Source organism: Panthera pardus, unplaced genomic scaffold (genome assembly GCF_024362965.1).
Source record: "Panthera pardus isolate Hobbes unplaced genomic scaffold, ASM2436296v1 HiC_scaffold_8, whole genome shotgun sequence".
Taxonomy (NCBI): Eukaryota; Metazoa; Chordata; class Mammalia; order Carnivora; family Felidae; genus Panthera; species Panthera pardus.
In genome coordinates this window covers 120,300,832-120,322,968 of record NW_026527013.1, presented here as the reverse complement: position 1 = coordinate 120,322,968, position 22,137 = coordinate 120,300,832, and the positions used below count along the sequence as shown (strand labels likewise).

General features: G+C 44.0%; 1 protein-coding gene across 2 annotated transcripts in view; it reads right to left on the bottom strand.

Moving 5' to 3' along the window:
- Window positions 1-5,994, bottom strand: part of CHN2 (chimerin 2) — a 300,454-nt gene extending 294,460 nt beyond the window's left edge. For both annotated transcript variants that reach the window (XM_019443693.2, XM_019443694.2), the window contains exon 1: window positions 5,885-5,994. In XM_019443693.2, coding sequence (XP_019299238.2) covers window positions 5,885-5,933 — 49 coding nt within the window. In that variant the 5' untranslated portion in view covers window positions 5,934-5,994. The remainder of the gene's footprint in view (window positions 1-5,884) is intronic.
- Window positions 5,995-22,137: the final 16,143 nt, after the last annotated feature.

Here is a 22,137-nt window from a genome sequence, read left to right as displayed (position 1 = left end):
ACTGTAAAGACCATATTCGAAGATCGGCCCCCACAAAGGTGTTCGATTAATAACAAATGAGGGGAAAAGCAGGCTGTTCGCCCGAGCAGCTGGTGAATGACCCTCCGTGGGTACAGAGCTGAAAAGTTTTATCACGACTTGGCAATGAACACAGGCCAGGTCTTCAAGCTCAGATCCCAGCAAACAGACACATGGGTCCTGTGTCAGAGCAGACTGCCTATGGGACCGGCACATTCCTAACTGGATTTTCCTCTAGCCATGAAGACTTTAAATACACCTCTGCTTTTGCTAGTAATTTTGAGACACAGGAATGTGTACTCTTACACCAATCGGCCTGCACCAGACAGACAGACGTCCGTCTTGACTGCCCGACCAGAATCCACGTGAGAAACAGAATACCAGCTTCCAACCTCACGGAGCAAATGGAAGAAGAGCAGGAAGGTACTGGGAGGATTTGGAAACCATTAACAGTAGAGCTGACCAAGGGCAGGATTTATGAAAAAAAAAATTCTGAATAGAAAACTGACCAACACAACACCAGGTAAGAAAAGGAAAAAGAAGAGAGCAAGGAAGGAAGGAAGGAAGGAAGGAAGCCATTCATTGTGAAAATTAAATGACGTACTTCAGGAGCCATGAAATGTGACAACATTCATAAAACATACATGATTGGTGGGTGATAGATGGGTGTTATTAATCATACGTCTATCCCTGGGTCCCTTCCTCTTTCCCCAATTCTAACGATCTTGGCAAGAATCTTGATCTTCTGGCAAAAAACTCTTTTCCATAACTCACCCATGTGACACTACTCATGTACAGATTGTCCAAACCTAACGTCCGGTTATTTTGACCATTGTGCAAAAGCAGGAGACCCCGCAGAGCAGCAGACGGCCCTCAGCGGGACTGACACCCGGGCCAAGCCCCGGGGCGCAGCTCAGAGAACACACTGTCCACTTAAATCCCTCACGGGCTGGCCTCAGAAAATACCTGGGGTTTGCATCTCCCAAAAGTTGAGCGAATGGCAGGGTCTTTCAAAACACTTCGTCGGGTTTGTGGGAATAGGGGGGATCTGGTGTTTTAGTAAAAGCACACCTATCTGTGGGCCCTTGTCAAACCCAGCAAACATGCGGTCACGCTTAAGAAAGTCTTTCCTTTCAGATTCTCTATCACTGGGTTTGTCCGGATCACCACAAAGGGACAGTGAAAAAAATCTGACAAGTTAAAATGAGGTGTGGGAAGGTCGCCAGAAAAATAGCAAAGAACAATACTCCCCATGGAAGCGAATGATTTCTTTCAGGACATTAGTTTTAGCTTTGTGATTTTTTATTTGCAATTTTTTTTTGGGGGGGGGAGGGGATTTAAAATAACAAAAATCAGCAAATCTTCCTGACCCGCTAGGTAATGGTGAAATTAAATTACCAGCAGATCTCACTAAAGCAATGGTAAGGAAATTTCTTTTGCACAAAATAGGATATTTCTGAATCATTCAGGGATCCAAAAGAGGGCTTGTTTCAACAAAGATACCCTGTTTTGTAGCAGTGGATCCATGGAGTTTGTAATCACATGGATATGTCTTAGCAGCATTATTATAGTTCAGCTTTACCTTCTGCATCTGGGGATATGAAAGATTTGTATACGTCACTGGTTCGGACCCTCCAATAATGAGTAATGAAAATTCCTATTTATCATTTCTAGGATCAAGCCAGTGTGACAGCAGAAAATAACATTATTTATTTGGCCCACATTACTATTGTACAAAATCTGGAGGAATAAATCCTTCAATCCATTCAGGAATGCTCTTTTCCCAATTAAGGTTTCAATGATGCTGCACATAAATACTGCCTTTTACCTTTTCCCATCTGCATTTTAATTTCAGAAGTCTGGGTTGATTTCATTTCTATAATACAGTGTCTTTATGTTCTCAAAATCTTAACAACTTCATATCCCAGGGGTCCCTTTAATATTTAATTTTTACCTTGTTCAGTTACTGGAAAACATCTCAGAGCTTCTTTATTTATTACTTTATGTCAGTTTTTTTTTTTTAACTCTGTGAAATTACCATTTGGCAATCAAATCACTAAAAATGCAAAAAGTTCTTATCTCAATTATAAAAGCAAATATAACCCGTGATTATTAAGAAAACTGTTTTGCAAATTAACCATTGTTTATTTCAGAATATAATCAAGTACCACAGGCTAGAGTAAAAGCATAGGGATAGTGGCTTTTTTTCCATTTAAAATAATAAAGGTAATCAAACCATCCTGGCAATCTAGGTGATTGTGAAATTTAATTACTAGCAGTTATCATTAAAACAAAGGCAAAGCAATTTCTTCTACACATAATTGAATATTCCAGAAGAAAATTTCTGAACAGTTCTTGGAAAATGTGTTTAAAAATTAATTTTAACCTGATTATTTCATTTGTTGTGTCTCAGCTGATAACGGAGGATAAATGGCACACTCGGGTGTTGGGGTTCAACACCAGCAAGTGAGAACGTATTCTCAGGAAAATCAGATAACTTTGAACTTACTAGTGAGTAAGTTATTAGCTCTTTACTCCCTGTGCAAACACAACCAAGCCTAAATCTTCCACATCTATTCCTCCAAGAGAGGTTTAACCCCTATTATTCGAGTTCACCTCTCCATATGCTATTCACTACAAAATCGACAGTTCCTTTTTTACTGCTCAGTTGCCCAAACGCGTCCTAAGGCTTCCAGAGCTGTTCCATCAAACCCACTGCTACTTGAACAGAAAGAAAACCCCCCACATCAGCAGCAAGAGTAAGTGCCATAGCACCTCCATGCAGGATGCTGCTTATGGGTCTTAAGCGGAACTGTCGGGAGAAGAGACACCACCTCGAAAATGGATCACTAGCCCTAAGAAAGGAAGCTAAAAATTAGGCCATGGACTTCCCCATCTCCAGGACTTTGTCTAAGCTCTTCCCTCTTCCTGAAATGCCTTTCCCCCTCCGTGCCCTCTGGAAAAATCCCACACACCCTTTGAGCCTCAACTCAGAGGTCACCCCCACTGACCCCTGCAGGCTGAAGGAATCACTCTCTTCCTTGTACTCTCCTCCACATAATTCATTTTATCCAACTGGAATACAGATCACTATGTATTGTCCATCTCTGCCTCTGGATGGTGAGGGAAAGGACCTTGATTCATTTTTCTATTCCAAACACTTGGGACGGTGCCCGAAACCTAAGATACACTTAATAAATGCTTATTTAATGGGCCTCGAACCACAAGATCAAATTTAACATGCAATGTAAGAGGCAAGTTTTACGTGTGTTGGACTTACTTCTGCCCCTAAAGTCTGAGCCATGAAGTGCCTTCTATTTCATGCCTCAAAGGAGCAAAATGTATTCACCCCAAACACTTACTAAGTACCACACTCTGTGCTCAACGCCATACACACATTATCTCATTTAATCCACACAGCATTCCTATATGTAGGTCCCATTATTAGCATTAGCCTTACTTACAGACGAGGAAATTGAGGCTTGGAGAGGTGGAGTAACTCACCTCAAATTACCCAGCTGGGCAGTGGTGTAGCCAGAACTCAAGAACAATCATCCCAGAACTTCAGCACTATTGGGAATCCTAAAATGGCCTTCCTCACTTAGTCTCCTTGCGGCTGAGGCTTATAATGTACTTCCTGGCACCTAGTAGGCCCTCTGCGAAAATTAATACAGGGATAGAGTGCCCTATTTTCTCAGACTCTGGCCTTTGCCTGGGAGAACACAGCTGCCACCACAAACAGGCTCTATTCTTTAACGCGCAACACCTCTCACAGGTGTGAATTGCTTGCACCATCTGAATTATTCACGAGCCACATGATGGTTAAGTGTGCTTAAAAAGAGAACTCGGGCTTCTGGTATTTTTCAAGACAAAGTGTCTAACTGGTGTACTAAGCCATCGAAGCTCATGGGCCTGGTTGATCCACATCAAAGAATATATCCATGCTCACTTTTTGAATTTCGGTGTCCACCGAATTTCCCAGTTCCCATTGGGATTTAAAAAAGTGATAACCAAAGCAGGAAGGAGAACCATCAGAGGCATCTCCATCCAATCTGCAAGGCGATTACCACCACCTAGAGCTGCTCCTGTGTGACTTCAAACCCACGTGTCCTTCTTAAGGCTGAGTTCAGTTTCTTCATCAGGTTTCTTCAGCTACACCAACAGCTGAATTTCCAGGTGCCACACATCTGTAACTTATGCCATCAGTAAATCGTGCGATAATACTGCCTCCTTGTCTCTTCTTCTTCTTTCCCCTTGCCTCCTCTCTCCCCCACCCGTTCCTTTCCTAGTGGATGGGTTTCTGAGAGGAATAACCATATGCTTGCTAATCGTAAGCCAACATCACTGTATTTTAAATTCAATGTTAGTCAACCAAAATGAATTGAAAAGCAGCAGCAGTGGTTTGGGGGTACTAAAAATACGCCGTAGCATTTGCTGAGTTCTCAGAATTAAAACCACAGGCGGTCAACTTGTTGCTGCTCTTAATAAGATATGACTGTTCTGCCCCATTGGCTGCTACTACCAGAAACTTGAACTATATCATATGCCTAACAACACTGTGCTTTTCATTAGTTGGCAGTGATGAAGAAAGGAAGTGCCATTTCCCTGGAACTAAACCTGCCAAAAAAGATAACAGATGGCTTTCAAGGGATCACCTTGTGCCACATCACAATCGCACCGTAGTCAAACTCACCTTGCGTTTATGGTTAAATTAGTTACACACCCATAGATATGGTTAATTTATGACCGGCTTGCTGTTCAATGGCCCCACCGAGGTGTTGCTTCCTCTGAGTTTAATTTTTAAGTAATGTAACAAAAGACACACAATAGGAATTAATACGATATTAACATACTGAATATTTTCCTTAGCATTTCCAGACCTTCTGGACCCCTCAATACTGCACGCTACACTGAAGGTCTTATCAGCTATGCCTTTGGGGTTTGTCATTAAAGTTTTCAATGACCAGAGACGTAGAAGAATGCTACCTAATGCATCATTCTGATTAGAAATCTGTCATACACAGAAACCAGAGGATCTGTTTCTGTTGATTCTTATTCTTTCAGATTCATTAGCAGTTTTTTTTTTCTCTTCAATTAGACCTGCTGATCAACCATAAAAAAAGCTGAAAGGAGCCCTCCCTTTACTCAGCCACACCTGAAAACAAAATGTATGCCTGGAAAGTGAAATTACGGAGAGTATCATAAGAAAATGTTCAAGAGGCCACATAGGAAAATCACAGACACACACACACACGCACGCACACACACTTGTAAACCGACAAATTGGCAGAGGTTGGGCTCGACCTCCCTTCCTCTAACTCGCTTCAATCAGGACCAGAAAGACAGAATCCCTTCATTACTTCTATCTCAAACCATGCCCCAAGCTTGTGTCTCCACGGAGCTAATTTCTGAAACAAACAAAGAAAATCAAGTCTGCGAGGAGCGAGGGTTTTCTCTCTCAGCCTGGGGTTTGGGCAACCAGCCTGGCGGGCGCCGCGCCGCTGGCGAGCCGGGGCGCCCAGCGTCACCCAAACCTCCCGCGCCCCGCTAGCCCAGATTCCAGCTGCGCCAGAAAGTGCGAGCCTGCCCTGCTCGTCTCGCTTCTCGCCTGCTGCTCCCCAAGTCCCCAGAAGGCTCCCGTTCGCACACTAAGGGCGCCACCGCTCTCCCACCTCTGCGCTGTCAGATGTCAGGCGCAGAGGTGCTGTGGGCGCCCGCGGTGCCGGCAAACCAAACAAGTGCCACACCGGACGCCTGCCCTCACTCCGAGAGAGGGGGCAGGACGGCCACAGGTAGGCTCTACCCCTCCCAGGGCGGGGGGCGAGAGACCCAGCGCGGCAGCCGCGTCCGACGGGCTGAAACTCACCCGAGGACACCGAGGAGCCGGACAGGCTGGAGTTGCTGGACGCTGCCATCTCCGCGCGCCCCGCGCGTCGCTGCTGGCTCAGCCCCGGTGCGGACGCCGCCGCCGCTGCCCTCGCCCGGCCGCTCGCAGCCTTCGCGGCCCCCAGCCCATGGCAAAGTCCTGGGGACGCGCAGAAAGCACCAGCCTCCGGACTCTGCCTGCACTTCCTGCTCCACCAGATGACGCGCTGCTGCCGCCGCTATTTATTTGTGGTTTCCGTCCCTCTCGGCGCCTTTGCACGCTCTTCTCTGGGTGTCGGTGGGTAGATAGGAGCGGAGGGAGATCCGAGGGGCGGCCCGAGCGGACTAATCGCGCCTCCAGCGGAGCCCCAGCCGCGGTCCGCGCACGCTCGCGCGCGGCTGGGACCACCGCGCCCCGGCGGCCGGGGGGCGCCCTGCCAGCTCCTGCGCCCTCCCCTGGGCTCCCGCCTCCCCGGCGGCCCTTCGAGCAGCCCGGGCAAAGGCGGCAGGAGCCAGACAGACAGAGCGACCTCCCCCTTCTCCCTCCGCCCCAACTCCGCTCGCGCGCACACAAAGGAAGGAGAGGAGACGCGGGAGCTCCGGGGCTGGTTCAGCTGCCGCGGGCTTGACAGCTCTTGCGACTGGGGCTGGAGGAGGAGGCTGAGGACTGCAGGGCGGGGGCGTTGGACCGGGGCGCGGGACCCCAAGGTGCTGGGGAGGCCACCGGGGGGCGCGGAGCTAGCGCGGCTGCGATGCGCCGCGCTGGCTCCACGGTTTGGAGGCAACCGGGAGTGGGGAGAAGGTGGTGGGGCTCGCTGTCCGTGGCCAGGCTAGGGAGCGGCGAAGCCAGCCGGGGCGGGGGATACGGAGGGCGAAGGCGAGGTCACTAAGGACACGGATGCTAGGTAAAAAGGGGCCTGGGATGCCAGAGCGGCTGTGGAGCGCTCCTTCCACCCCGCTCCAAATTGTCCTTTGTTACTCCGGAGCTGATGATGGTCCCTGCCCTGCAAGGAGGTGTGTTTCCTAGAACACCCTCAAAACACCCTAGGAAGCCCAAGCCAGGTGCACTTAAGTACCCCAGCCACGGACAGTGACTAACGGGTCCGTTGGGCTTTTGAGGTCGCCCTTCAAAGAGATAGGTTCCAAATATGTCATCAGGCCCACACAAAGCCGGGTGTCAAGAGAGAGAGGTTCTCTGACTTTGTCTGGTGAAGGATCCTCACAAAAGACTTGGAAGCAGGTCTGCCTGTGCCCTTTCAGGATAAGGAATTGCTTAGGTGTGGGAGAGAAAGAGATGTGAGCCCAAGGTGTGTACCTTCCCCCTGTATTTAAGCCTAAATTAATTTCACCAGGGGAAAATATACAGATTTTTTTTTTTAAGTCTGTTTCACGCTCCCAGCAGGGTAATCGGTTCTTTCAATCCTGAAGCAACAGAAAACTGTGAAATTTGAGCAGAAATTGTTAGATCAAAGGAAAAAGCAAACACTAAAGGAATGAAAAGTACTCTCATTATGTAGCAAAGTGGAAAGTGTTCGCATTGGGGTAGTTCAATTTTTAAAAACATGGTTAAAAGGACATAGTCAATTTAAAAATTATCAGGAGTGACACAGGAACAGCAGACAGTCCTAGGGGGTCCACATCAACCGTGCACCCCATGTACCGTGAATGATAAATGTTGAATAATCATAATATGCACTCATGTCACATTTTCTAGTTGATTTAAACTTTTTTTTTTTTTCCATTCCCTTCAGGATGCCATCCCAGTATGTCTTCCCAATAAGGCTTTTTTTTTTTTTAAATGCAGTTTTCTGAGCCCTCCTCAGCCACATGGAGTCTTCCTGACCCTCATCTACATGGAATTTAGAACATCCCTGCCTGTTCTAAGGAGACCCAAGCAGCCTAACCGAGAGTCCTTCAGGGGTATATGGTCCATCACAACCTTAACCTCTCCATCAGAACCGACTTCCTGTTTTCCCAAAGTTCTTCTGATCAAAGGCACATCTAGTTGTTTAAGTAGTAATCTATGGATCCCTCCAGATCTTTAGATGGCGGGTGGACTGACCTGGCCGTGTCACCTAGTAGGGTTGACACTCTGTCAGTTTGAAGAAGGGAGACAGCACATGATTTCATACTATGGCTCCACCATTTATTAGTTACGTGACCTGGAGTAAATTACCTGCACTCACTGAGTCTCAGTTCCTCCACCGGCAGCCCGAATCCTGATAATATAGGGTGTTCCGAGGATTCAATGACATGATAGGTGTGAAGCCACAGTGTACCCAGCATACAGTTTGCGCCCTGTAAGTGACTTTAAATTGTGCATTTGAAAGGTCACATCTATGATCTGAACAACTTCCGCTTTCTCCGTTGCGTCTGGAGATAACTGATCAGCCGTGATGTGCTCTGTCAGGGAAATGTCTAATAGTTAGCCCAGGGTTTGTGTCTTGCTTGTCCCAAATTGAGCAATACACAACAGGTGTCATCATTCATCTCTGAAGTCTCACAAAAGGATGTTAAGTTCTATTTCTGTAGTTGGATGATAACATTTACCTTCACAGAACTTTGCAGTCCTTAGTTAGGGAAAGTAAAGCATGGCCCTGTGAAATAGATTACTTCTATTATCTCAAATTGACAGATGAAAGGGGAAAAAGGGCACTTGCTGGGAAGGCACCAGGCCAAGGCCACCCTGTGCTGTACACAAGCAGAATAAAACACAGACTAACTTTTTTCCACGGGGTTCAGAGGCCAGAAGAAGGATGCAAGGCCCACAAACGTGTTTACCGAATAAAAACAGGATGACTGGGGAAACCTAGCTTGTTGGTCTGAGACAGACCGTGACTCCAAGGCCTATTATTCTGAAGAACAAATGGAAAGCTCCAGGTTCAGAATGAAAATCTGAAAGTTGATCAATAATTTAGATTGTTAAAGCCACAACAAATGGAGAAAAACTCAGCAGGCAGGATTGCTCACTATCACTTAGATTCAGAGGGCCTAAAGGCTGGCTGTTCCTTGCAAAAAAAAAAAAAAATGTTTACAATATCAGTAAGTTAGGAGCAGGTGGCTGAAATAAGCTGCTAACCCCGCCTCATGAAGTAGGCTCAGGAACCTATTGTGGACCTTCCAAAGTGTTTCTCCAAATGAAACAATAAGGATATTAGTTCACACATTTTATTCATTCATTCATTCATTCATTCATTCGTGGGCATTCATTCTAGCTAATGCCAATTTGTCAGTGGAAAAGGGAATATTGGTGCTGCAAAAATCTTAGGTCTGTTTGAAAAGCAGGATTTTTTAAAGATATGTCTACCTTCTTTCTTCAGCTATTAAAAGACTCATGGAACGAAAGAAATTTTGTTTATAATTTGGTCTATCGAGGATTAACAATGACCGTTTTGTTAGCATGAAAGCTAATTTAGCATTGAAAGCCTTCCCATCTTCCCTCTCCAAACGTATGTCCTGTTCTTCCCTTCATACATGTAACCCCTTCTCACTGTGCCCAGTACCACCCAGGTCTGGCAGCACTAACATTTTCCTGCGCTCTCCCTGCTGAGCATCTTATGTACTGTTGAAGGTGTAGTAGAAATCACCTTCTTGGAGAATCTTCCCTGATCCCTAAGCCAGAATCCAGCTTTTCTTCTATTGAATTCCTCCAGTCTTCCCCCTGTACCTCTCACTTGCCAGACGCTCTGGTTTGTTTTGATGGTAATTTTGGAACATATTTTATCTCCCTACTCCATTAAGAGCCTGGGGACGGGGACAGGATCCCTATCTGGCCAGCCTTTGTATTCCCTATGAGGCTTTCTTTACACACAGTAGGTGCTCAGGAGATATTTGTGGAATAAGGGAGTAAACTAAGGAAGAAATCCAGGAAAGGTTCTCATGTTCAGCAATGACTTTTCATATCAGTAGCTCTGACCACCAGGCAACAAGATGACAGGCAACACATTTGGAGCACAAAAAGAAGTCGACGGGCATGCAATGACACTGTTTTGCTGTGAACAAGAAAAACTGAAACGGTGAGAATATAAGAGTAAAATTTTGATGGAGCAAATATTTGTTTAAAAATTTTTCTTTTCGTACATTTATTTATTTTTGATAGAGACAGAGCACAAGTGGGGGAGGGGCAGAGAGAGAAGGAGACACAGAATCCGAAGCAGGCTCCAGGCTCCGAGCTGTCAGCACAGAGCCGGATACGGGGCTGGAACCCACAAACCGCGAGATCGTGACCTGAGCCGAAGTCGGACGCTTAACTGAGCCACCCAGGTGCCCCAATGGAGCAAATATTTATAATCCCCACCCCCAGTCACCGGCTGTTTCAACTGGTATAATTTATTGTTTACAGAGTAGCTCTTATGTTGTTGTAATTTGTTTATTTTTGCTCTGCTCTCCTTTGAAGTTTAAAAGCAGACAAGAAAACACCACAGGGTGAATGTGGCCGTTGTGGTTGGAGATGGGCTCCCATGATTCAGGCACTCTGGGGTGTTTCTTTGTGAAGGTCATTCCCTTCCTCTGTGCTAAGCACAGAATGAAATACTCCTCACTTTCAAGATTAATCCAGTGGCCGGCATTCCAGGAAGAATAGTGGGGCTATTTGTCAACTAGCTTTAAATATTTTATGGCGAATACTCTACTGTACCCTGGAAATTGGTCTTTTCGCTATCAATTTCCCAACATCGATATACTCTTTGTTGTAGTGAGAAATATTTCCCTTTGTAGTTTAAGCTGTGTTTCTACCACAAAGATTCCTAGTCCTGTTAAAGGGAAACACTGGCTCTTCGGGGGTAACATCGGGCGTAACTAAAGGCAGAAGCTGAGAAAACTTCCCTATTCTCAGAAGAGGTGTGCAGGCGGCCCGGGGTGGGGTTACCCTGCAGACAGCTCAGACGCTGCAGGTAGCAGCCCGGCCTCTGAACAAAAGGAGTCCACACCTGGGGTGCAGACAAAGGAAGGCCGCCTCAGCTACCCAATTCCCAGTTCACATCGCTTGCTGCTTGGGGACCCCTAGTGGCGACACACAAGCCACAAGCACAGGTGTTCCTGGCTCTCCACTGAAGTGGAGAGGGCTCCTGGAGTATGGCCCTGAGTTTCCTATTTGGCCACTTAACTTGAGGGGATCAGATGTGTGGTGCACACGCGCGTGCGCGCGCGCACACACACACACACACACACACACACACACACTGCGTCGTGCTATCAGCTACAACCTCTTGGACTTGAAAGATGGAGACAGAGAGAGAAACAGGAGCTTTTCTTTCTGAAGGGAAAAATCAGTTTAGAAACTCACGACGGAGCGCAGAAACTCACGGAATACGTTTTCTTCTGCATGTTGGATCCTCTGGCTTTGTTCTCTGACATTTGCGACTGCAAAAATCTTTTCTGCCTTCAATGTCATAAGAGAAATCTAGGATAAACTAAAGTGAAGAGTGCCCCAAGTCTCCTCTGGGCGAAAGTGTGCAGTGAACTTGTTTCTCACGTCGTCTGGGAGTGTCTGTGCCTTTATGCTCTTTTACTGTCAACACTTGCTTTCATAAAAGTATCCAATGCATTTATTCCCTGCTAACTGTCCATGCATTTATGCATTCATTGATTCGTTCAGTGATGTTTCTTGAGCACTCAGCATGTGTCAGGAAGTATACTAGGCCCTGGGAAGAAAACTGCATCCTTGCCCTGGGCTATCCTATAGTAGGATCCCCTCCACCTCTTCCTGGGCGTTTCTATTTCTACTGGGACAACGTTTCAAGCTATAGAAATGATCTCTAATTGGGAAGTATGGGTATTATCCATGCTGGCATCCGCTTTCTTTTCAGCAGATTAAAACAAATAAAATAAAACCTCCAAACCCAAGCTTCAAAGTCGACTAGATAACTGGCATATTTTCATCCACGGGGTTAGCTTGTCGGCTCAGAGAACCAAGCAGATATTCTGAATGTTCTGTGCCTTCACCCTCACCCCCACCCCCACCCCCCCCCCACCCCCGCCGCCAGAAAAAGTTGTGAATCAGTGTTTTCATTTCTTTCCCTGTGGCAGTTATAGATTTGATAACAAAGCAGAAAAATCTCTTTAATTTTCTTAAGGAGGGAGAGTAAGTGGGCATTGGAGGAAAGCTAAAAGACACTATATCTGGGTCAGTCTTCTGGCGTTAGGAAACACATTTTAGCCTTTTGCAAATATTCCACATTGGTTTGTAAAATGAGGCGTGAAGAAGTCATTCTGGAAAAGTACCGTGCGTATCTACGGAGTCAGACAGACCCCATTCCATCCTAGTTCCTCACTTATTAGCTCTGTGAGCTTGAGCCCGCTACTGAATCTTAGTTTCCCGATCTCTGAAATAGGGTAATAATACCCCAGAGAATTTGTGCGGGCCAAATGAAATAATAGGTGTAATAGAGCGTCTGCTGTATAGAAGCCCAGTTAGGAGTTCTGAGCACAACATGCTGTGCTTACACCTGCTATTCCAGAGCAGGCTGGGAGAATAATGATCTGATGCAAAAGTAACTTCCACCTCTACCTGTGTTACATCACTTGTGTGAGTGTATGTGAAGACAGAGAGGCCTGGGCTTTGGAGATAAATCCAGCTCAAATCCTGATTCTGCCACACACCGCTGGTGAGGTTGGACAGGGAACTTGGCTTTTCCTCTTTCTTCGTCTACTTATCTGTTAAAATGGAGATGATAGTGCCTCTTTTTTTTTTTTTTTTTTGTTTGAGAGAGAGAGAGAGAGAGCACATGTGAAAGCAACTGGGAGGGGGGGCAGAGAATGAGGGGGACAGAGGATCCCAAGCAGGCTCTGCGCTGACAGCAGTGAGCCCGATGTGGGCCTCAAACTCACGAACCGTGAGATCATGACCGGAGCCTGAGTCAGATGCTCAACCGACTGAGCCACCCAGGCACCCCAGTAATGCCTCATCTTTAGGTAAAGGACAGTGTATGAGCGTAGTAAATAATATTAATGTGCAACACGTACTTTTTAACTATAGCAGTTCCTGAGGAATGGGTGGATGTTGCTAGGGTAGAATGTTTCAGAACCCCCAGGGAGTAGAGCGTGGCCTATAAGAAAGTACATTCAAGTCCTCTCTCTCTCTCTCACTCCCTCTCACCCCCCCCCCATACCTACACATATATGCACACGTACCACACACATACACACACCCCACACAAAACGGTAATGTCTCCCGTGAGGGCATTTCCCCACCAGCACCTTTGGATAAGAATCCTGATGGAATATGAAAGTATGGTACAGTGAGAGACAGGCAGGTTACTTCATCTGTCTGCCACATCTGGCCCCTGTGTGATAAAGGGGAGGAAACCAACATTTGATGATTTGCTAATACTGCCATTACCTTACCCCTCTCCACACGTTCCCTACCGCGAGCGATACAGAAAAATCACCTGCCACATAATAACCACTTACCATGTGCCAGGACCATGCTCAGCACTCTGTATGCCCTTATCATCTATTCACAACCAGCCTGAAGTGGGAATCACGGTCTCCGTTTTCCTTTGGGGAAACTGAGGCCAAAAAACTCGTGTTACATCTTAATCAAAATGTGCCATAACCCTGGTGGTAGGTATTATCATTCCCCCTTTAGTGAAGAAAACAAAAATGAGAGAGGGTAAATAATCTATCAAGGATACAGGCATTAATTTGAACACAGCTTTGGCTGATACTTTTCAGAACATGCCAAAACAAAATTACCCAGTAGTTTGAGTTTGAAGTTTCTTTTTGCTTTTTCAGTAAATACTTTCCTGTTTGAGCCTTCACTTAGGAGAGAAATGAAGTCTTTTAAGATACATCTTCTTTGCTTTAAACATTCATGGTTTTCTATTTGAACCCGGAAGGACATTGTCATTTTCCTTGCCTAAAACAAATCTTTGGGCAAGCCAGACTCTGCAGGCTTTGCAGGACTTGTGTTCTGACCCTGGGCAGTGACAGGCATAGTGTTAGGGAGAATAAGAGGGTGTTTGCCCAAGGAAACCAAGAATGTTCCCTGATCAAAAACTCCATCCCAGGGGCGCCTGGGTGGCTCAGTCAGTTAAGCATCCAACCCTTGATTTCTAAGCGTCTGACTCTTGTATTCAGCTCATTCGAGCCCCACATCAGGCTCCGCACTGACAGTGCAGAGCTTGCTTGGGATTCCCTCCCCCTCTCTCAAAAATAAATAAACTTTAAAACAAACAAACAAACAAACAAACAAACAAAAAAACAAAAAACTCCCTCCTATCCAGCTTCCAGATGCTGGAAGTTCCAAAATTAGAACTTTCACTTCTTTGATTTAAACAGTGCTATGGACACATGTTCTAATCGATCAATTTTGAGGGGACCTAAGACATTCAAGTAAATAATTATTTTCACCTAAATAAGTTTCCTAATTCCCAAAAGCTGATTTTAAAACCAAGGGAAAGGGGCGCCTGGGTGGCTTGGTCGGTTAAGCATCCGACTTCAGCTCAGGTCATGATCTCACGGTCCGTGAGTTCAAGCCCCGCGTCGGGCTCTGTGCTGACAGCTCAGAGCCTGGAGCCTGTTTCAGATTCTGTGTCTCCCTCTCTCTCTGCCCCTCCCCTGTTCATGCTCTCTCTCTCTGTCTCAAAAATAAATAAACGTTAAAATTTAAAAAAAAAAAAAAAAAAAAAAAAAAAAAAAAAAAAAACCAAGGGAAAAACCAACACAAAGAACAGTGGTATGCAACCTTGAATATTTTTACAGGCTACCTGGGGGTCTTATAAAATACAGATTCATGGGGCCCCTGGATGGCTCAGTCAGTGAAGCATCCAACTCTTAGTTTTGGCTCAGGTCACGATCCCAGGGTCGTGGGACTGAGCGCCACCTCGGGCTCCGTGCTGAGTGTGGAGACTGCTTAAGATTCTCTCTCTCTCTCTCTCTCTCTCTCTCTCTCTCTCTCCCACTGCCCCTCTCCCTACTCGTGCTCTCTCTCCCTAAAATATAAGTACATACATACATAAATATATAAATAAATACAGAAATAAATTAAAAAACCAGATTCAGATTCAGCAGGTGTGGGACAGGCCCCAAATCCTGCATTTCTAACAAGCTCCCAGGTGATGTGGGTGATATGTCACCACGCTTTGAGTAACAAATCGCCTAGGGCATGGCTCACAACTCTGGGTGCACAGCAGAACCACCCAGAAGGCTTTTAGAAATCCCAATGCCTAGAATGCACCACAGAACAAGCCAATCAGCATCCTGTGGGTACGAAACAAACATCAGTGTTTTGTTTTATTTGTTTATTTTTAAGTTTATTTATTTTGAGAGAGAGAGAGAGAGAGGGAGAGAGAGAATCCCAAGCAGGCTCCCCACTGTCAGCACAGAGCCTGACGTGGGACTCGAACCCACGAACCGTGAGATCATGACCTGAACTGAAACCAAGGGTCGGGGGTTTAACCGACTGAGCCACCCAGGGGCCCCCGCAAACATTAGTATTTTTGAAAGTTCCAGGTGGTTTCAATGTGCTGCTAAAGTTTGGAATCACTGATAGGAAAGATAGGATTATAATGTCAAAAGGGCCCATGGGGACCAGCAAGGGTTAATGTCGCTCCATGATTTTGCTGGGACTGTCTCTGGTGGCAAGGAAAAGAGAATCAAATTCTTGTCAAGATCTTTCATAAGATCATGTAACCATAGCCCTCTTGATGTGAGAAAATAGAATAAAATCTAACATTAGCACAAAAATTTCTTAATCAACATGGGGCGAATCGTCTTTCAATTTTGTCCGCGTTATGATTTTAAAAATACATTTCTCGATGAATAAGCATAAACACTAGGCACTTACTTTAGGGCCACTCCCTCTAGAGCAGCCAGCTGTCAGTGAGGCAGATGTTTGCCAGCAAATCCACTCTATCATTTCTCAATCAGAAAGAAGATTAGAAATGGGATTTTCAGCTCAGATGGGGTTGAAGGGTGATATTTATGCCAGAGAAATACTTCACGCCACAGCTAAAAAAATTGCTTTGGGGAAAAAAAAAACCCTCCACTTCTTATGTGTTATGAATATATGAAAGTGAAACCTTCATCTTGGACAGGAAGAGGTGGTATCATAGGTGAATGCATTTGCCTCCTACTTCCATTGATGCCAGATTCAGAGAGACGAAAAGTATCTTAGCTGGTTCCCTGTATCCGAAGATTTTATTCTCCTCCGGATACCCTCCCAGTCCTCAGGGTTGAAACTGAAAAGGTGGCACGTTAAATAAACCAAAATGGTTATATTGGTTCATTCAGGCATGATGATTCATCTTATATGTTAACTTGATTGGGCCATGGAGTGCCCAGGTATCTGATCAAAGAGTAGGCTGGTGTCTCTGTGAGGGTGTTTTTGGGCGAGGGTAACATTTACATCGGTAGACTGAGGAAAGCAGATCGCCCTCCCTAATGTGGGTGGGCTCCATCCAATCAGTTGACTGACTAGAACTAAAAGGCAGACCCCCCTCCTTTGAGTAAGAGAGAACTCTTTCTGACAGCTTTCAGACTACACCACCAGTTCTTTTGTTGATTTTGAACTTGAACTGAAGCACTGGCTCGTCACGGGTCTCCAGTCTATTGGCCTCTGGATGGTAAATAGACCATCAGCTCTCCTAGGTCTCTAGCTTGCTGATGCACGATGCAGATCTGGGGCTTATCAGCCCCTATAACCATGTGCCTCCATATATAAAAGAACTGTCATGAGCCAGTATATATTGGCATGAGCGTCCATATATATATACACACACCTATATATACACACGTATATCCTATCGGTTCTGTTTCTCTGGAGAAACCCGACTAATAATTCATAAAGGTGATTTTTGGCACCTTTGGTATCCCTCCACACTTTCTAATTTTTCTATAATGGGCATATATAATCATTGATTTTTAAATTATGCATTGTTAAACAAGCAACAGGAAAGCTCATATGCCCTCTTACATCACAAATGTCTGTACTTCAGATAAATGTTGCTTCTTAAACTTCAGAACCTTATAAACATTACCTGGAGACCTGTTAAGACTGGATCCCACCCTCAGAGATTCTGATTCAGGAGGTCTGGGGGTGGGAGCTAAGTGTCTGTGTCTTTCCCAAGCTCCCGGGTGTTACTACTCCGTGAACCCTGCTTTGAGTAGCAAGGTCTATGATAATCGTAAGAGATCACAGTCCCTTACTAAGCAACTGTCTTTTAATGTCTTCCTGTGTTTACTCCACCAATTCAGCCCGTTTAAAAATTCTGTTGTTTTGCAATTGTCTTTCCACCTGGCTTTCTCATGGCATGAGAAGATTCTGGAGGGCAACAATGGTGTTTTGCCATTTTTGCATCTCCCTTCCCAAACCCAAGAATCTTTCCTGTAATAGAATTTTAAAAACATTTGTAGAATCACCCCTTCCCAAACCCAAGAATCTTTCCTGTAATAGAATTTTTAAAACGTTTGTAGAATCAATCGAGTGTTTATCTTTGTTCTGGTTTCCCAAGCCATCTAAAGGCAGCAGGCTGTCCTGATTTTCCACACAAAAGGGCAGAAGCCGAATTAACACAATAGGATGCTGTCTGATATTGTCTTCTCCCCGTCCAAGGAATTTAATTTTCTATAAGCCTACTTCCAATTCTCTCTGGGACAGTTATATTGAGAACGTTAATGCTTCATACCCTCTTGTGACATCAAGGCCTTTCCTACTGAACGTTAATGATCTTGGGGGATGCTGAGTTTGCTCAATTTGTATGTCTAGACATGTGAGCCCATGGAATTGTGTAGACAAAATGTTTCAATGTTGAAATGCCTTTCTCAGTTTTGATCCAAATGTGTGATATTAGATAAAAATATCCTAGAGTCATACACGGGTAATATTGACTGAACTTGACAAGTAGTTGAGTATGATGATCTGGCAAGTCTTAGGGAAAAGTCTGAGCAGTATTACAACTTTCTACATTTTCATTTGGATTCGAGTCTTCATGTCCCCATCCTGGTACACTCTGTGTGTCAGACCATAATGACTAGCTTTCGTTTCTTAATGCTGGTTGCCGTCTTCTTTTATTATTGTTAGACCACTATCGGGTTCATGCAGCACTTTTAAGGCATTCAGAGTGGAAATCTTTTGCCACCACTCACCTTCCTCTGCCCTCCCACTTTTCAAACTGTATCATTACCTTCTCTTTTGCAGAGCTTCCTGTCACAGCCTCATAATAGAAGTTCAGCTTGTTTGCATATGCATTTGCATGTCTTCATTAAGAGGAAGACGGCAACATGATTAATGAGTGTTATTTCTCATTTCGCAAAAGGAATATGTCTATATTTTATAGTCAAAGCACTGAAAGAAATAGTCCTAAGTTAGCTCAATATCAAATCATTTACTGCCTGTATGTTACTTAAAATGTTTTTTTCTTAGAAGGTAAGTACTCACGCTAACTGTAGGCATGTTGGAAGTAAAAGAGAGGTGAGTAAAATAAAAACCGTCCATATTCCCACCAGCATGCATAAATACATTAATGCTGTAGTTGTGTTTGTCTCCCTGTGGGGATTAACACTTTTGTAGTCTGCTTTTTGCATTTTATGTTATGTAGGAATATGAACATACACGTGGAAAAAAAACTTGTTAGGATCTGCATCAAAAGTGCAGAATGTTAATTGTTAACCAATTTGACAATAAATTATATTTTTTAAAAAGTGCCTATCTTTGTGTATTGAAATTACTATGAGCAGTTTAATTTTTCTATATTGTGTAATTTTTTTAATGATGGTATTTTATTTTTATAATTGGAGACAAGAGAGCTACCTTCATTTTGGAATGAAGTCGTATTAAAAGTTTTCCATGTCATTACATATTCCTAATGTGGTTTTTCATGGCTATCTAAAATTCCACTGTACGAATCTACAATAATTTAATTCATTATTCTTCTATTGATTGAAATTTAAATTGTTCCACCGATTCTGCTTTTTTGATTTATGCCAGGATAAAAATCCTTGCACATCAATCTATGGGTGGCTTTCTGTTTATTTTCTTAGGCTTCATTGCTCTAAGTTGAACATGGCAATGGTAGGGCCACCAGCTGTACAACTCTAGAAAGCCCCAGACGCAGTATGTTCTACATAAATGGTACAAATTCAAAATACAATTTGAGAGGTGTCTGCTGGGCTAAGTCAACGGCTGAACACGGTCAACGGCTATGAAAATGTTTAAAGGCCTTGATACAATTTGCCAAATGGCCTTCTGGAAAAATCGTCTCAATTTTTACTCATTCCAAGACTTGCCCCACATGTACCAGAATTAAGAATTCGAGATATTTTTAAACTCAGATTGGTGGGGGAAAAATGCTCATCGCTGTTTTCGTTTGTATCTGTTTGATTCATAGTGAGGTTTAAATTTTTACTTGCGTCTATTTATATTTCTTCTTTTGCAGATTGCCTATTCACATCCTTTGCCAAAATGCTAATGAGAACCGAGTCCCAAGAGCTGCACCAAGAGTTCTAGGTGGCGTGTTCTTCCTTATTTTCCCCAATTACACTGTAGCAGTCACTTTTAGAGTCTCTGTACTGCAAATTTGAACTCTAAGGGATCTATGGAAGTTGAGGGACTTGCCCAAGGTCCCACAGAATGGAGAGAAGTTATATATATAATTTATCATCAAGTTAGCTAACATACAGCGTATATGGTGTGCTCTTGGTTTTGGGGGTAGATTCCCGTGATTCATCACTTACGTACAACACCCAGTGCTCATCCCAGCAAGTGCCCCCCTCCATGCCCATCACCCATTTTCCCCACCCCCTCTGCCCCATCCCCACTCCCTTCCACCCTCAGCTTGTTCTCTGTATTTAAAAGACCCTTATGGTTTGCTTCCATCTCTGTTTGTAACTATATAGAGAGATTTAAGTAGAAGTTTGTGATTTTCTTTGCTCACAATTCTTCCTTGTACTTTGGACCTTCCTTCTGTATTATTTTTCTTCTTCCTAAAGCATATGCTTTTAAAGTGTCTTCATGAGGATTTCTTAGTAGTAATCCCTCTCAATTTTTGCCTATAAATGTCTTCATTTTGTCTTTTCTTTTGAATAAAAATTTAGCTTGGTATAGAATACAAGCTGACAGTTAATTTCCTTCAGCACTTTGAACATATTATTTCACTGTGTTCTGACATGTTTTCTCGACAAAAAGAAGTCCACCATCAATCTAATTATTAGCTCTTTTTTTGGCTATATTCTCTTTTTTACTGCTTTTAAGAGGTCTGTTTGGAGGTTTTGAAGTTTTCCTACAGTGTGCCTAGCTGTGACATATCCTGTTCAAGATCATTGGCTTCATGAATCCGAGGAGCTATATCTTTTTTCATTTCTGGAAACTAGCTGTTAACTCTTTGAATATTACCTATTCAAAAACATCAGTGATTTAGACATATGTCAAACCTCCCCATTCAATGCTTCTTAACCTTCCTCTCATATTTCTCATTTATTTGTTTCCCTGTGCTCTCTTGTGGATAATTTATCTTCCCCTTCATTAATTTTCTCTTGTGCTGGTTATCCATCAACTAAAGTATCAATTTATCTAATCTGCTGTTTATCAACTGCACTGAATATATAACTTGGATTTTTTAATTTTTCATTTTTATAATTTCATTATTTTTCAAGCCTATTGGGTTGTTTCTTGTTCCTTTAACATACTTTTGATACCCCTCCCCCCACATTCTTTACTCGTTGTGCTGGAAATTTTCCTCCTGCCTCTTCTAAATCCACTCTTCACCTTACTCTACCCTGCTCTGTGCCCTGAGAGGCTGACCAGCTGGATGGCACGGATGGGTTCCCTTGTCCAGAGAGGTTCCTGCTTCCTCCTCAGTACTCGCAGACCTCTGCTTGCTATTGGTGCAGCGTTCAGACCCAAAAGAGTTTCCCTGCTTCTCCCAAGGGGCAGATGGCTTTTGTTTCTACTTTTGCTTTCCTCGGAAACAGTAAATCGTTGCCTGAATACTGATATGAGGACAAAGATGTGCTGTCCTCCCTCCAAACGCACATGGCTTTGCTTCCACCCTTCCTCAGGGCACTGAAGACCAAAGAGTTTGCTGCTTCTTCCCCAACAGCTTTAGAATCCTGCTTCTAAGCAGGCACAGCAGCGACAACCTCCTTCCATATCCTGCGCCACCAAAAGGGGCTCTCTCCAGCCTTTTGACTTAACGCCAGTCTTTCTCAAGAGCACCCAGTGGAGACCATGGAGAGGAGCTTGAGGGTGGGTAAAACCCCCCTTGTGTCTGGGTATGTGAGGCCTCCAGTTACTGTAAACTGATACACTGGCATATACTCAGCCTTTAGAAATTCTTTTTTTTCTTTTAAATATCTCCCCCCACCCCCCACCCAGCCCCAAGTCTATGGCAGCCACCTCTTCCTCCCAGACACTGTCAAAGGCAAAACAATTCACGCATCCTGACTCTCCTTGGGGTGGAGGGGATTTTTACCCTTTGAAATTCAGCTTCCTGCTTGCCCTATGTGGCCTCAGCTCTCTGATGAGTTCAGGAGAGTTGGGATTTTGTACATTGTTCAGCATTTTCTTATCAAGATGGCAGTGACCTTCTCCTGCAGCTTTCTGTATCCCAAGCAAGAGCGGGATTCCCGGTATTATCATTAGCAGCACCACCTTGCACTTCACAAACACTCTGGGTTTTGGGGTAAGTTACAGCTCAAGATAAGGCCAGAGCTCAAAGCCGAAAGCCCCTGGCAGACGCCTACAGGCCAATGCCAGCGACAGGGCTCACTGCCTCTCCGGGTTCCTGCTCTCTTATTTTGCTGGCCTGAGAGAATTTCTCTTATTTTCCTGTAAGCTCAGGCATGCATTTAAAAAGACGTTTTTTTCTTAAAAAAAAAAACAAACAAACAAACTATCTTATCCAGCATTTTTTAGGCCATAACAGAAAACGTCTTCCAGACAGCCGGTGAGTCCTATAGCCAGCAACAAATGTTGGAAAAAAAAATGTTTTATAATGTTAAAATTTTAATTATTTACTTTTTTACTTATTAACATTAATGATTCTTGAAATTGTTGATGAGACGGCTGCAGAAGTAAAAAAAAAAAAGCAACGGTTAATGTGAAATTAATATTTAAAAAATGAAATCCATTAATGTAAAAGATTGACTTTACTAAGCTTTTCTTAAATACTCTTAAATACGCTAAAAGTTCAATTTATCTGGAGGGTGTTAACATGAATAATTTAAAATTCATTTTCCAACTGCAAGAGAAATAAAATTGATTTTGAGAGTTTTGCTGAGTCCAAAAGCTTAGTTATTTTTAACAAACTTTTTTGA